Here is a 14,740-nt window from a genome sequence, read left to right as displayed (position 1 = left end):
TGACACAAAAGAGTTGAATATAAAAATCTTTATAGTTATTGCACATTAGGCACAAAATGACACTGACATCAAGTTGCAACAGTAAAAACAAATACACCAAAATTAGAATAAATTAGAATAAAAAGTCATTAAAAAATTTCACTTTGCACACTGTAAAAATTATGATACATTCTGTACACATGAACCCATCAACAATTACATGAAAATAATGGGTATATTCCAAAACATAACTTCTGAATGACATCACACCAAATCAGAAAACAAGCCGTGACTCAATCTGCTCCATTTCTTCAATCTCTGCTGAAGTGAGGTCATTATTTTTCAACCTGGAAAGTAAAGGAAGAAATTGAAAGTATTCATAATCAAAAAGTATGATGTTATGTAAGATAATTGAAAGGAAAAAAAAAGCCTGGTGTTTCGACTTTTGCATCACAACAAACCTGTGGCCTCAACCTTCAGCTTGTTAGCATTCCAAGACATTTGGGATAATTTTGCTATCCTAATTTTGTGAGAACAGTTTGGTAATGTCCCCATTCTATTCCAGCATCACAATGCACTTAGTGATACTGGATAGGATATGTCTATGGGCTGTACAAAACATGTTGGTTATATATTTTTGCACACAAACACTCTCAGATAATGAGATTTCATATTTTCAGTTCAGAATGCAGATTATAAAATCAAGCCTTCTTGCCCCAAATCAGTGCTAGACCTAGAAAAAATGCTTTGTGAAAAATGTTTAAAATTACCTGCTTGGTCATTAAAAATATTTCATTTTGCACACTGTAAAGCAAACGTCTATACAAGTTAAAATTGATGTGAAGGAAGACCAGCAAATATTCAGTAGAATTTAGTAGATTCACACCTGTGGTTGTAATGCAACAAAATGCTCTGTGCAAGCAACAGTTAGCCTGTTGTTGAAGCGGTATTGCAAGACTGTGTGTATGCGTATGGTTTTGCATCACCTACCATACTGACTTGACATGATGATTGTGTTTTAAGGCTTGAGTCAGAGACTCCACCCCTGTTCTGGTTATGCAGTTCTCAGTCAACCTTTTAAAGGAAATAACAATGCACAGTCATTTAAGCACTGCTGCACAATTTGCCAAAATAGCAAACCAGTTAGCTCATGCATATGACCTCTGCACTTGTTAAATGGGTCAGAGCATTTTGCTAAGACTTACCAGAGATCCTCCAGTGATGTGCTGTTCTTGATGATGTTAGATATGGCACACGCCCCTGCACTTCCAACACCATTGCCTACAAGACTGCCAGAGCATTATTGTACTGTTAGCTTTTGTATTCTTTTATTTTGGAAAAAGCAAGTGGGAATGCAATGAACTGTTAGAGCTTGCAAAGTGTTTATGAATGTTTGAAGCAAATGTTACCTGAGCCACACAATGGACTCACTATTCTGTAAAGCATTTGCAAGGGCCTCTGCTCCTTCATCACCTATCTTATTGCCCCATAGCCTTTGAATACAAAGAAATACTCTAAGTACCTTATAATAACTGAAAAACAGAATGCATGAAACTTTGCACAACCATTTTCTTACCCTAAATACTGCAGTGAATGGTTGAATTTCAGTCCCTCTGCCAGTTGCTTTGCTCCTTTTGCTGTAATGTTATTGTTACCTAGCCTGAAAGACAAAATATACTGTCATTATTCTATCACATTACACAGACATTGTGAATACTGCAAATTTAATCTCTGGTCTGGTTTCACTTTTGATGATGGCATGAGCTGACCTTAAGGACAGGAAATTTTGTCTGGTCTTTAGGAGGTAAGAAAAATGCTTTGTGCAAGCATCAGTTAGCCTGTTGTTGAAAAGGCTGGACAAAATAAACAAAGTGATTATACAAACTGATAACATTTCACTTTTTATGTTTAAGTTAGTAACTGTTCTTGATATACTTACGCAATTTTCTGGAAGTTTTGAAGGTGGATGACTTTGTCGATCAGTTTGCGGATGCCCTCGTCTGTAATGTTATTATTTCTGAGGCTGTTAAGCAAACAACATGCGTCTATGTTAACTATGAAAGCTTGCATTAATATGTTGCATTTGTTTATTGTCTTAGTTCAAACAATCAACCTTCAATGAACTTAATAAACTGACGGATATGGTCAAAAAGGAAAACTAGTGTGATGACGGAAAAAAGATAGAACAGTCTCAGTTTGGAAAATCAATTTCTACTGACAATGATAACTAGTGTAAACATGAGCAATTACAGAGAAAATTTTAGCCATCTAAAGCAACAAAAAGTCAAGAATTTTATAAACAGTCAAAGGCTCGCTATTTTTATAAAATTTCATTGTAATACAATTTTACTTTAAATAGTTATTTTCTTTAAAAATGGCTCATCTATGGTGCATTGCACTTATTTCATGCAGTCTACATAACAACCTGAAATCAAAGTATTGCTTTGAAAAATAATAACACATAATCTACTTAAACTACAGTAACAAAGTTTATGTTTGAGATATTTTAGATTCTTGATGTCTAATTTCTACTTTGGAATAGGGCCAATTCTACAAGCCGCTTGGCTTTGTCATGGATTTCTTTTTTCACAGATAAACAAAACCACAAGTCTCCGTATGAAGGTATATATAAGTAATTTCACTTTTGGCTGAACACTGCACTGTAAAAAAAAAAGTGTCTCTAATTTACAGAGAAGTACCAGCAGCTGTGGTTCACAGAATTTTACAGTATAAAAACAGTCAATTTTGTGGTTGCCAGAATTTTACAGCATTTATGGGGCAGATTTTTGGCAACCACAGCTGTTGGTTTTTACTGTAATTAGACTTATTTTTACAGCTTGTATCTTTCGCCATTTAATAAATCACATCATTGCACTGTTCTGTTTCACTTATAGAGGCTGAGAGGTACATGCAACATCATACTCCTTATGAGTTTCAACTACCTCTCAAGGTGAATCAAAGGCTTAATATTGGTGGGTTGATTTTAATCACACCCTCTTTCCACCCCCATTAATTTCAAGTAATTGAAATAATTATCTGAAAAAGTTTTTTGTTTTTTTTAAAGCTGAGATTGACCCTGTTTGATTAAATAATCAAACCTTTTAAGTTAAGAAGAATTCAAACATTGGACTCACTATAGAGAGCTACAAATGTGCATGCAGGGTAGAAGCTGCTCCACTCCAACGTCGCCAACTGAATTGTTGTCCAGCTGGATGCCAACAGGATTCTTTAGGTGTTGGAGCACATAAGCAAGTGCAGTGCACTCCACGGGGCCGATGTTACAGTATGTCAGTTTCAGGTGCTCAGCCTCTAGCTTACTCATGGCATCTTTAGCAAGTCTGCTATTCTGCATTTCATAGATGCACTTGATGAGCCAAACAAATTCTGGCATTGCATGCATGCTCTTCTTCTCTCCCTGCACAGGTTGAGGAATGGACCTGAAATGTTGCTGCATGCCTTTTGAAAGACATTTTTCTGCATGTTTAGTCTTCCTCTCCACCAGAACACTAGAGCTGCACTGAAACAAGAGCTTTTGATAGCGCTGGGACAGAAGTCCAGACACAAAGGTGGCTGTGATCTGCAGATTTGGAGTTTCTGCCATTGTAGAATGTTCCTCAGCAATGTTCGGTGTATTGGTTGAATTCAGACAAGCTCCAAAGCATGTACCTCTAAGCCTCTTCTTCTTCATTTCCTGCAGCTCAAAGAGTTTAGAGATAGCTGAGCAACCACTGTTTCTTGACAAAATGGCAAAGAGAGCAGCTAAGAAGCACTGCAATGTAATATGTAGGAACTCATAGCATTTACTGTTGGCCAGGGACATATCCTTGCTTTGAATGAGAAAGCCCATGCAGATATCTGATTCAGTAACACCGCATGTCTCCATGTCTGTGACTGAAAAGATATAACTGGAGTTTGATATTCCCTCAAAGGCAAGCTGTCCAAGGTGCAAGACTGTCCCAAGGTTCTCCTGCAGCCAATTCACTCCTATGGGACTCTTAACGGTGCTGTGGTGCTGGAAAAAGTGTTGTAAGATCATCAGGTAAACATCAGTGATTGTTTGCAGGCTTCCCTCTCCACATCCAAGAAGCTCCTTGTGGCACTGTGAGACTATCCAACAGAGAACTGGACTGTGGCAGAGTCCAAGTAAAGCTGTGTTTGCCTGTAGTGATTCTAAGACTTTGGCAGCCTCATTTGGATCACTGTGATGTTTTCTTACAAAGCAGTCAATGCCAGATGGGGAAAAGCCTTTTAGATGGATCTCTTTGTGTAAGTGCTTCTTCAAAGCAGGACCCACCGCCTCTGGACGACTGGTGACAACCTTTCTCACCCCTTTCATAAGAGAACCCTGGATTAAGTTAAATAATAGTACATGAACAGGTGCACGCTGGCTGGGGCAGCAAATCCTTTGTTCGTCCGCAAAGCTTTGTTTGAGCTCGTCTAGACCATCGAAGGTGAAGAGGACAAGATGAGGGTGGTCCAGAATGAACTGGAAGATCTCCTCCTGCCCCCTGTCTGGCCAACAGCAGTGCTGAAACAGCAGCTCTTGTACTGACAGATCCCTTTGCTCCGAGTTCAACCTGCGACAGCTGAATGGAAACAGAAGGAGAAAGTCCTGAAGGGCCTTCCCTTGAGCCCAGAGAAGGTGTAGCCTCTGGAGCCAGGTGCTCTTTCCACTTCCTGCTTCCCCGGATGCCAGCACTGTGTCCGCATCATCATTTACCGTCCCCACGGGTCCAATTATTTCCTCGAAGCTCATAGATTTGTAGTTATCAGAACTGTTGCTCGGTAGCTCCATCTGGACTTCAGTGTAGATGTCATCTAAGGGCATGTGGCTGGTCCCTCCATAAGTACTAAGGAAGCGGGACTGTGCCGACACAGAGCTTTTCAATTTCTTCTGGTATTTCACAAATTCTGAGGGAAAAGAAGGAGATATGCACAAAATGTGAAACATAGTAAACCCCAGTGAGTTTTGTATTTGTACTGATAAGAGTGTCATTTTCTGCAGGGAAAGTTCTGAACTGACATAAGCTGAAAGACCAATCTGCAAGATGGAAGCAAAAACGCCAACAATTACACAAAAGGTCAGATTGTAGTTTACAAATGCACTCTGGAGCAATGACCTTAATTTCTGCTCACATGTTATGGGATCTGATGAAGTGTTTTGTCACAGTACATTATTTCACTAATAGAAACAGATTGAAGCAATATGAGCGGACCATTAGTTGCTTCACATTTCACCTGATTTCTTTATGTATTGAACTGTAAAGTCCATAAAGTTATTCAAACTATCTCCACTACCATTTTACTGAGTTTTTTTTTTCTCTGTGTCTTTACAATACTTTATTGACACATTTTTAAAAAGGAACCACACCTGAAAATGTAACCACTGTAGTCAACATACCGTTAGTCAGGTTTGGGTTTGTCTGCTCCAGGCTTGATTCAGATTCTAGGCTTTGCTGAACAAACTGCAGGACTGCCAAAGACGCCGACTCTCCTTTGGATCTGACAAGGTCAAGTAGACGTCTTGCCTGTGAAAACAACAGAAACGTTCAGATCACAGAAACAGCTTAACATTTTGGGGAAGACCTTGACTTAAATGGATAAAACCACAAACGTTTCTGAGGTGTCATGTGAACATTTTAAAATAGAAAGATGGTCACATGGTGAAATGTACAAAAATATCCTTCGAAAGTGAGCCAAGGATCACTTTTAGTGATCTTTGATTCATTTAGGTCACACGTCATGTCTCTAAAATTTTGAAGGAAATACCAATTCCAGGTACAAGTTTGAGATTTACTGCAAAAGGGACAGTCATATATGTACATCATAACAGTAATAGGCATTTTATGAATGCATGTGTTTATGTATTTTAGCCATAGATGTAGACAAGAAAAGTTTTATTGCTAGCAGGTCAGACAAGACAAGACAGTTTATTAATTTTTCATATTTCATAGGCTTACAGATGTTGGCCTGCAGCAGCACCTCAGCCCCACACCACCACCACTTCAGACAGTTGAAGATGTTCTCTTTCTGAAATACTGTCATTGTTTTACACCTGATCTAGAAGGACCCATACTGTCCAAAAGCTTCCACTTTTGTCTTGTCACTCAAAAGTCTAATTTTCCCAAAGTGTTGGGGATCATCATATCTTTTGTGACAAATGCAAAATTTAAGCGTTGGTTTTTATTTTGACAAGCTGTGGCTTTTGCTTTGGAACTGTCCCCAGCTTCGTGCTCTTTGTTTTGACCTTAGTTAAAATGAGACCTACAATGCTTGGTTCTTTTGTGACCCCTCTACTCTCCCAACACCAATGTGCTGTGGTGTTGGGAGGGTCTGCCACTCTTAGGGTGCTTCATTACTTTTCATGTTTTCCTCTTTTGGAGATACTAACTCTCACTGTGATTAGCTGGAGTCACTGAGCATTTGAAATGGATTTGTAACCCTTTAAACATCAATAGAAGTCAATCGCACTGTTTTCATTTTTGTTAACTCAAGATTAACAAGAAGGGTTGGTTACTTTATTTCTAGGTTGGTTTGGTTTGGACAGACTTTTTCCCTTAATAAATAAAATCATAATATGATTTTTCAATTAAATTTTTGTTTGATAATATGAAACATGTAAAATTAACCCAAAAAAAGAGCAAATAATACAAATAATTTTTCAAAGCACATATTTTCAGACTGCTGTGTTTTCTCACTATACCTGTTGAGAGGGAGTGTAAATAGGCAGCTGAATTCCATCACAGTCTGTGGAGGAAAAGTGGCCTGATTCAACAAGCGCTCTCAGAGCACCATCAATACAGCCTTGGAGCTTGAGGACGAGGTCCGGCCTTTGACTCAAGAGTTCCTCAGTGGATGTTCTCTGAGGCTTTTCTGTGTAATCTAAAGTGGAATGGCATCCTGACAAGAAGAGCGCATCTCCCAGAGCTTCCGGCAAGACCTGTTTGACCGCACTGAAGAAGAGCTCACAGCTGTCTGCACCTTTTGTATAAACCAGGTCGAGCAGTTGCCTTGCGTTGCTGTACAGAGCCCTTCCTGGTACCAGTACATTTTGGCAGTCCTCCCATCCGAGCTCCCCTTGGGCGAGCAGCATGTCCATGACCCTTTCTAGATGTTCGGCAGACCCGCTGCTGCAGAGGGCGTGGAGAATTTCAGCACGTCGTTTCAGTAAAAGCTCCTGGGGCAAGCATGTCTTCATAATGTCAGCTCCCATGCCTGTGACAGTCAGCTTGATCCTCTGCTGCCTCTGGAGTCACATCCTGTCGCAGCAAGCATAATTTTGGTTTCAATCTACACTGAGAACTTCTCCTTAAAGTTTAACTTTCATGAACGTTTTTTTTGTTTGTTTTTTTTTTTTTGGGGGGGGGGTTGGGAGACACACACTGGCTACATCCCATTCGATTTTATCATACAAATATACAAAACTCTTAACAAGAAATGAACAAAATTTGCCTTTAAGGACTTTAAAAACACAACGAAGCTGGTAAAAAAGGAATAGTACTCACTGTAAGGTCTCAACAACTGACCTCTTTTCTCTCCATCTGTTATTTAGGCAGATACGTTTAAGAGCTTAAGACCTGCCCCTTCCTCATTCCACATGTGAAAGCGAAACGGACTCTGATGCCATGTTTGTCAAGTGGAACAAGAGTATCTACTGGTTACAAGCGAAACACAGCATCTAAAATATCCCCTAAAACGCCCCCTGAAACAACTAGATTCACTGGAAGGCAACACGATTATGTCACTTGCCTGATGATTTCTGAAGCAAGTACTACGTAATATTTAGAGGACGTTTGTCACCTGGTAAACCCCTTTGTTGCAATGTAGTGACATTTCAGTATCCTCTTGCAGATGTTCACTATAATTGCAGTACAATTATAGTGAAGTAATTTAGGAGGAGCTGAAGGGAAAACACTAGATGTTTACATTTGTCCAAAATAGAAAATGACTAGACTGAATGTCTGAGATACACAGTAGTTGTAGTTTAGGGTTGGAGCCACATGATGGAAGTGTTGCATAAGAAGAAAACGCTCAGAATCTTGGGAGCTTTTATTGTTAATTCCTCTTTTTACATTTCCTTGTTTCTATTTTCAATTATATGATCTCCTTTCTGCCTGTTTGTGCTTACACATTCAGACTGTGTTCACATGATGTGGTAGATCCTGCAAACACTATAAAAGAAACAGTTTAATTTCTGTTAAGATGACTAAATTAAGCATGTTTGAGTAAAACATCATCACAAAAAACCAACAGTGATGAGAGTGATGAGCAAACACAGACTTGAATTCATATTGCTCTGTTTAAAGAGCATTGCAAGATAACTAGACCTTTCCAAAATTTGTTATGCTGAAAACACAAACCTTAGTTTCTCTCATTTTTTTCCATTGATCAACGCAATGTACACATTTACAAAGCGGAAAGGGGAAGAGAAGTCAACTGTCTCTGCCAAAAAAATCACCCACATAATGATGATGATTTATTGGTCTATTAATTTATCTCCTTCAACCTTCCCATCAACATCCCGTTTCTGCTAATGGAAGCAGTAAAGTAACACTTTATTTGAAGGGATGTGCATAAGACTGGCATGACACTGTGATAAACATTCATAAAGACTTCTTCATGTTCATCACAGATGTTGTGTCATGTTTATGACAGTGTCATGTCAGTCTTATGCACACCCCTTCAAATAAAGTGTTACCATATGATGCTTCCACCAACATGTTTCACCCAGCGAGTGGATTGTGTTGTGTTGCTTTCCCACCACAAACTGTGTTTTGACAATAGGACATATAGTTTATTTTTGGTTTCATCTTACCAAAACACCTTATTCCATATTTTCCATGGCTTTCCAAGGCTTATTTCAAACAATGACCTTCTTGCCCCGATTCCATGAAGGCCAGACTTTTGAAGTACAAGACATTCAACACATTCTTGAGTTGTGGATGTCTTTTAATTAGGGTTTTCAAAATAAGGTTGCTTGAATAGTTTTTTTTTATATTTAATTGTAAAAAAAAATAAAAATAAAAAAAAATAATTAAATTTAAAAAAAAAAGATGTGAACACCATATATTGGCCTGTCACGTAGAATCCCTTTAAAACACAACAGAGCTTGGGGTTGTAACATCAGGAAATGTTCACTGTTTACTGTCAGGACAAAAAAAGGCTCAGAAAGAACACTGATTTATTCTATGTGGTCTTTGCAGCTCCCTGTAGAGTACCGAGATCAGTTTATTATTCGCCTCTGTTTTGTTCTGCTAGGGAGGGGGGAATCCTCACACACACACATGGACAGGAGTAATCAAACACAATCTTTCAAAGAGCAGCTTCTTTTCTTCTTTGTGTCTGAGAAACAGCCGACTCCACCTAAGGGAGTGTAATGCTGAGTGCTTTCTGTCAGGTTTACTACACAAACCTTTAACGTGGAATTCTGTCATTCGAATGACAGAAGGGGGTCCAGAGGCAATTTGAGGAATAAAAACTGACACTTGGTAAATAAATAATCTGAAAAAGAATATCAGAATTTTCCTTGCCTGGATTCTGAAGAATTTGTGGAAAAGCTCAGAATGTGGGTTTCTGCATTTGAATTGCCCTCGTCTATCATTAATAGCCAGATTGGGAATCAGATAAATTGTAATTATGATGTCTGAGGATATGTCTTCTTTAAGGACTGTGACTTGTGATAATGTTCAGTGTTTCTGGACAAAGCCAAAGATGAATCTCTTTATCAGTTTCCAGCTCATGGAAAAGGCATGTAAGTCCTGGCTGCTTCAGATTCAGCTCACCTTTGCATCGTGCACTAAAAATATGGCCAAGTACTGAACATCTTAAACTTTTCAAGTAGGTTTTTAGGGATTTCTAAGCATAATGTGAGTATAAGATTGGACAATTGTATACTGTATTTTCCTAATGGTGTGATCAGAACTACCTCTATATGCTTTGTCAACAAATAAACCTGCATGCTTATTTTTTGGCAATGCTGCCTACACAGTTACATAACAAAGTCTAAATCATTCAAGTAGTTATCACAACTCAACAAGTCTTACTCATATATACTGTATACAGGGTCCAAATATTTTACAGCAAATTGATTTTAAAAAATCTTCTAGTTTTAATACAGATTGATCGATGTCTCATTTGAAACCAGATTTTTTTGTGTGTGAATAATTAACATAATAATATGTAATATATTTTCTCTGTGGCAAAATGTCTTATTTACATTCTAAATGTTCAACTGGTTTATTTCCAGTTGGTGCTAAATGGTGTTAAGCTGGACGTCGAGCTAATGACAAACTGATGACCTACAACAAAAATTTGTTCATTTTGCAAAAACATGAATATAGAAGAAATTTAAAAAATAAATACAGGATGGTTGAAAAAAAGAGACATTTTCTATAGACTGAAATATAAACAGTTGTTGCAGCAGATTAAATAATCATCTTGCAGCAGATCAGAATCAAAGTTAAAGATTTAAAAGTATTTTGATAAAGAACCAATGATCTTATCAAATGTCTTATGTCTTTTATGTACTTTTTAGGATACAGATTGCAGCAGCTTCCTTGCATCCTGACTTACCATACTCCGTCAGTCACAGAGCCCCTGCTCTAATCTGTGTGCAGATGTCAATGTATAGATGCAGCCAAAGGTCATAGACAAAGTCAGACAAAGGTAAGATAATGTTTATGAAACTATAGATATAATAATATTGTAGTTAGTGAGTAGGATAAGTATTGCATCAATTAATGCATCAGTGCTTTTCTAAGTAAATATAATTCTAAAGGTGCAATTAACATGAAACTATCACCAGATGTCAGTAACAATCCATAAAGTTAACCCACTGAAAGAAATCCCACCATAGATATTCATAAATTATGCATTATGAAATGGTATAACACAAGGAAAAACCATGAATCCTTTCATTTCAACGTTTGGCTGCCAGTAATAAAGTGTGGCATGTGAGAAGTGATGCTGGATTTACTCAATGAACATCTGGATCCCAAACATTATCTCAGGCAGTAACTTTGCAGATTTTTTTTCTCCCTCTTTGAGAGAGCTGGAGTGTCTCCACAATACAGGGAATAAGGGAGATTAGATAAGTTTTACTCCAGTTTTGGTAAAACTATGACATGTGAACATCTTAAAAATGAGGCTAGGTTGTTTGGTGTAACAAGATTTATAAATGACTCCTTCTCTATGCCATGTTAGGACCCACACTTTTTTTCTTTTGAAAGATTTTGAGTTGCAATAACACTGCCATGAAGAAATACTTTCATTGTAGCACTTTATTTTTCCAGATATCCATTGAACATAAAAAATAAGTTCTATTCTCTGTAAAATTATATGGAGAAAATATGTTTGCCCTTATAAGCCATGTCTCATTTTATCAATGGTTTCAAGTAAAAAAGCTGCAGGATATAGAGCGAAAGAGGGCAGTCATCCCAGATTCCCCAAAGCTAATGGGTTAACAAATAAAAGAGGATTAGCTCATTAGATTAATGACGACATTAACTGTAAGAGGATCCAGGAGTACCGTAGAAAATGCACAGGATGAAGCCACAAAGTGACTCAAACATGGAAAGGATTGCTGTATAATTAGAAAAAGCTTGTCGGAGCCAAATAGAGAGCGGTACTTAGCTGTTGAAATGGATGGCGTCTCTTTAAGAGCAGGCTGTTTAAGGTCAGCCCGGGTAACCGTGCGTGTGTGCGACTGTGCGTGTGTCAATCAGCATTTAATTGACAGGAAGATTAAAGCTCACATCTGAGGGCCTCTCTTTCTGCTGAAGCATGCCAAGTTGAAGGAGTCTGGTCTCCAGCGTCTGCCCAAGGTTTGGGGTGCTGCGCTCAAGGTTAGCTGGGGCGCCCCGCTGAGCGTGCACTGTCTGAGATGGGTCCTACTTGTTGGACATTCATTATCAAACTCTGTTTGCTCCTTTCATCTGCAGCTCTCTGCAGCACTCAGCATAAACTACAGAGGCACCTTGCAGCTTGACATCTCTCCATTCAGTCTGTACCTTAAACAGCATGCTGCCACATCAAAGAGCCGTGGCTGCCTTTGATGTTGCAAAAAAGAAAGAGCTCCAATGATCTGCTAAAAACCAATGCAACTTTTTGAAGCCTTGTTTTATTCATTTGCTATCTCTAAAGGTCTGGAGTCAGTTTCTTAAAGTCCACACGACAAGCTCTGATTTTGAAGAAGTTGGACAGCAGCTTTTGCTTTATAATGTGAAATAAGAAAAGTTTAGTAGCACATTATATCCCCCGAGTATAGATTTCTTTTTCCATGAATATCCTATTAAAGGCCACATTTTTTCAGTTTAAGGGGATTACCTCAGAGATTGAAGAATTAAGTATGTGTGAAATAGCAAAGCAAAAGCAGATTTCTTTGAAATTACTATACAGGAAATTTTATTTCACATTCAAATTCAAAGAGTTATTCATATAGTTTGAATTTTGATTTATATGAAGGTTTGACACCTGATTAATTTTTACACAGGACGTTCAGTTAACGGAGGGGGAGGGATGAAACATTAGTTTGCTTGGTAGGACATACCTCAGAACACTTGCAAGTGTAAACGCAAAATTTTACCAATCTTACTGGTTAAATAACCAAAACTTTTTTCAGTTGAAAAACAATTTTGATGGGTATTAAAAATGTAAATGCAGGGAAATCTTAGATGAATGCCTTTTTTCTGTACATGAAGCCCTCATAAACACATCTTAACATTCACATAACATCCAGCACTTCACTATACTGCAATGCTTATTTTAAAACACTATTAAAATGTTAGCCATTATTCACTTAAAGTGCAAAGGAAAACAGCTGCCTAGCACCAAATTTGAATAGCGACTTTCAGTGCCAGCATGAACAGAAAGTAAAGTCTACTATGATGTATCAATGGAATAAACCTTGTCTATTTGGAGTTTAAAATACAAAGCAACTTACCTGAAGAATAACAAAAGAAAAAAGCAACAGCAAAAAGTACTGATCCGTTTCCTCATTTGTCATTTTGGATTATAAAGGGGATGTATTATGCAAAATTCACATTTTGCTATTTTCTGTACTGACATTTGGGTTTATACTGCTTCTAAAAACAGGCCAAGTGCTTAAAAAATAAAACACCCATGTTGAGCTCCGTCCGTCTCTTAGCAACCCAAGTTGAGCCCCAGGACGTTTGGTCAGCTGGTTTTTCCACTGCACTGTTCAATGGCTGCTGGAAAAGACAAGAATTTTGTTGTTGACTAACCATTCAGAAAGCACTTGCTTCATTCTTGTTGGTTGTCCAGAAGGCTCTCCTTCTGCTTTTCAAAGATGTACCGCTGTATAATTGCACATCTGTTTGCAGTCATATTCACATGCGAGAGTAAATATTGAGTTGGGAAGGGGTGGCAAGGAGCAATTATTTTGTATTTAAAGTGGCAAGTGGCCCAAAACAGTTAATTCTGAAAAAAGCTCAAAATAGGCAGGACTGAGCAGACAAAAATCTCATTCTTTAAGAATGATTTTGTGCAAAAAATATTGTGAATATATTTTGTATAGCCCATAGACCTATCCTAACTTGCTTAAGGAAGCATAGGGCACCTTTAAATGCAAATTAGGTTTTATTTTGATCTCTGAGCAAACAGTTATTCAGTCACAAAGTAAAGAGTTTCAACAAATTCATCATATGATTGAATCAGTGAATACAACCCATAGTCCAAAACAGATTTAGAAGTAGCCTGTCTCACCAGTATCAGCATGAGGATTATAGGCTGAATTTAATCCTGTTAATTATAATTTCGTCAGATATAAGCAAGAACCAAGTGGCAGCTCAAAGGAACATTTAATGTAAACGGCCACTGGGTCAGAAACACTGAAACTTAGCACTTTGTCAGCTTATTTCCTAATCGTATGAACTTGACAATAATTGAAGTATTTTATTTCTGCCCTTCTTTCCACACATAAAAGGCAGCCACAGCAATTAGTTTTAATTTTCTCTTTCCCACTCTTCCTTTTCATGTTCTTGAGGAGGCTGGAACCAGCGTATTCTGATCATTTGCATTATCCAAAGCAAATCTGCTTTGAAGTTCTAAGATTCTCTGCAGAAAGGGAGCCACTTATCCAGCATGGAGGGAAATAAGCGTTAAAGGCTCATAAATTCACTGGAACAGATGTACCTTATCACTGGATTTGCTTTTTTTTTTCTTCAACCTTTTTCAGTCTATATTGGTAAGAGACTATCTCATGTCCCCCTGATCCCTTAACATTTAGCATCCTTCCTTTGCAGAAGCTAGCACCCTGCTGTGCCAATCCACACTTCAAAGCTCTCTGCATATCAGCTGGAAACAAAACAAACAGGACACATTATGGCAGTCTCTCATTTCCCCACATTAAAGTCAATATCCCAGTGTTCTTTGTTTGTTTATCATTTTAGTTTTTATGCTTTCATATTTGATAGTGGGGAAGTTCAAATTTAATCCATTATTTAACATAACGCATTGTGTTCCAGCAACACAAACATAACAATTTACATGGGATACAGCAAAAATGTATCCTAATAAGGCCCTCTTATTATAACTGCTGAAGTATGCAAGCTTTTCATAACTTGACATTTGAAAAAGCAAGTTTCCAAAAAAAAAAAAAATAATAATAATAATAATAATAAGTGGACTAAAAAAACATAAAAGTGACACAAGACAACTATATACCAAATATAATCCACATTATGTTCTGGAATATCTTCTGGACTTGAAGTTATTCTGTTCTCATCTGACTTTGTTTGGACCA

The 14,740-nt window shown here is 37.8% G+C and overlaps 1 protein-coding gene across 1 annotated transcript; it reads right to left on the bottom strand.

Moving 5' to 3' along the window:
- Positions 1 to 13: 13 nt before the first annotated feature.
- Positions 14 to 7,708, bottom strand: nod2 (nucleotide-binding oligomerization domain containing 2). Its single transcript, XM_007552161.2, has 11 exons — positions 7,485 to 7,708; positions 6,683 to 7,238; positions 5,381 to 5,507; positions 3,114 to 4,890; positions 1,919 to 2,002; positions 1,749 to 1,832; positions 1,556 to 1,639; positions 1,389 to 1,472; positions 1,185 to 1,268; positions 970 to 1,053; positions 14 to 326 (listed from the first exon to the last, which is right to left on the bottom strand). Exons 2-11 carry the CDS (start codon positions 7,190 to 7,192, stop codon positions 254 to 256), a joined length of 2,991 nt encoding a protein of 996 aa, XP_007552223.1. The 5' UTR covers positions 7,193 to 7,238; positions 7,485 to 7,708; the 3' UTR covers positions 14 to 253.
- Positions 7,709 to 14,740: the final 7,032 nt, after the last annotated feature.

This window comes from Poecilia formosa, unplaced genomic scaffold, assembly GCF_000485575.1.
Source record: "Poecilia formosa unplaced genomic scaffold, Poecilia_formosa-5.1.2 Scaffold46, whole genome shotgun sequence".
In the NCBI taxonomy this organism is placed as follows: Eukaryota; Metazoa; Chordata; class Actinopteri; order Cyprinodontiformes; family Poeciliidae; genus Poecilia; species Poecilia formosa.
The sequence above is the reverse complement of the archived record's forward strand: the minus strand, read 5'-3'. Positions and strand labels throughout refer to the sequence as shown.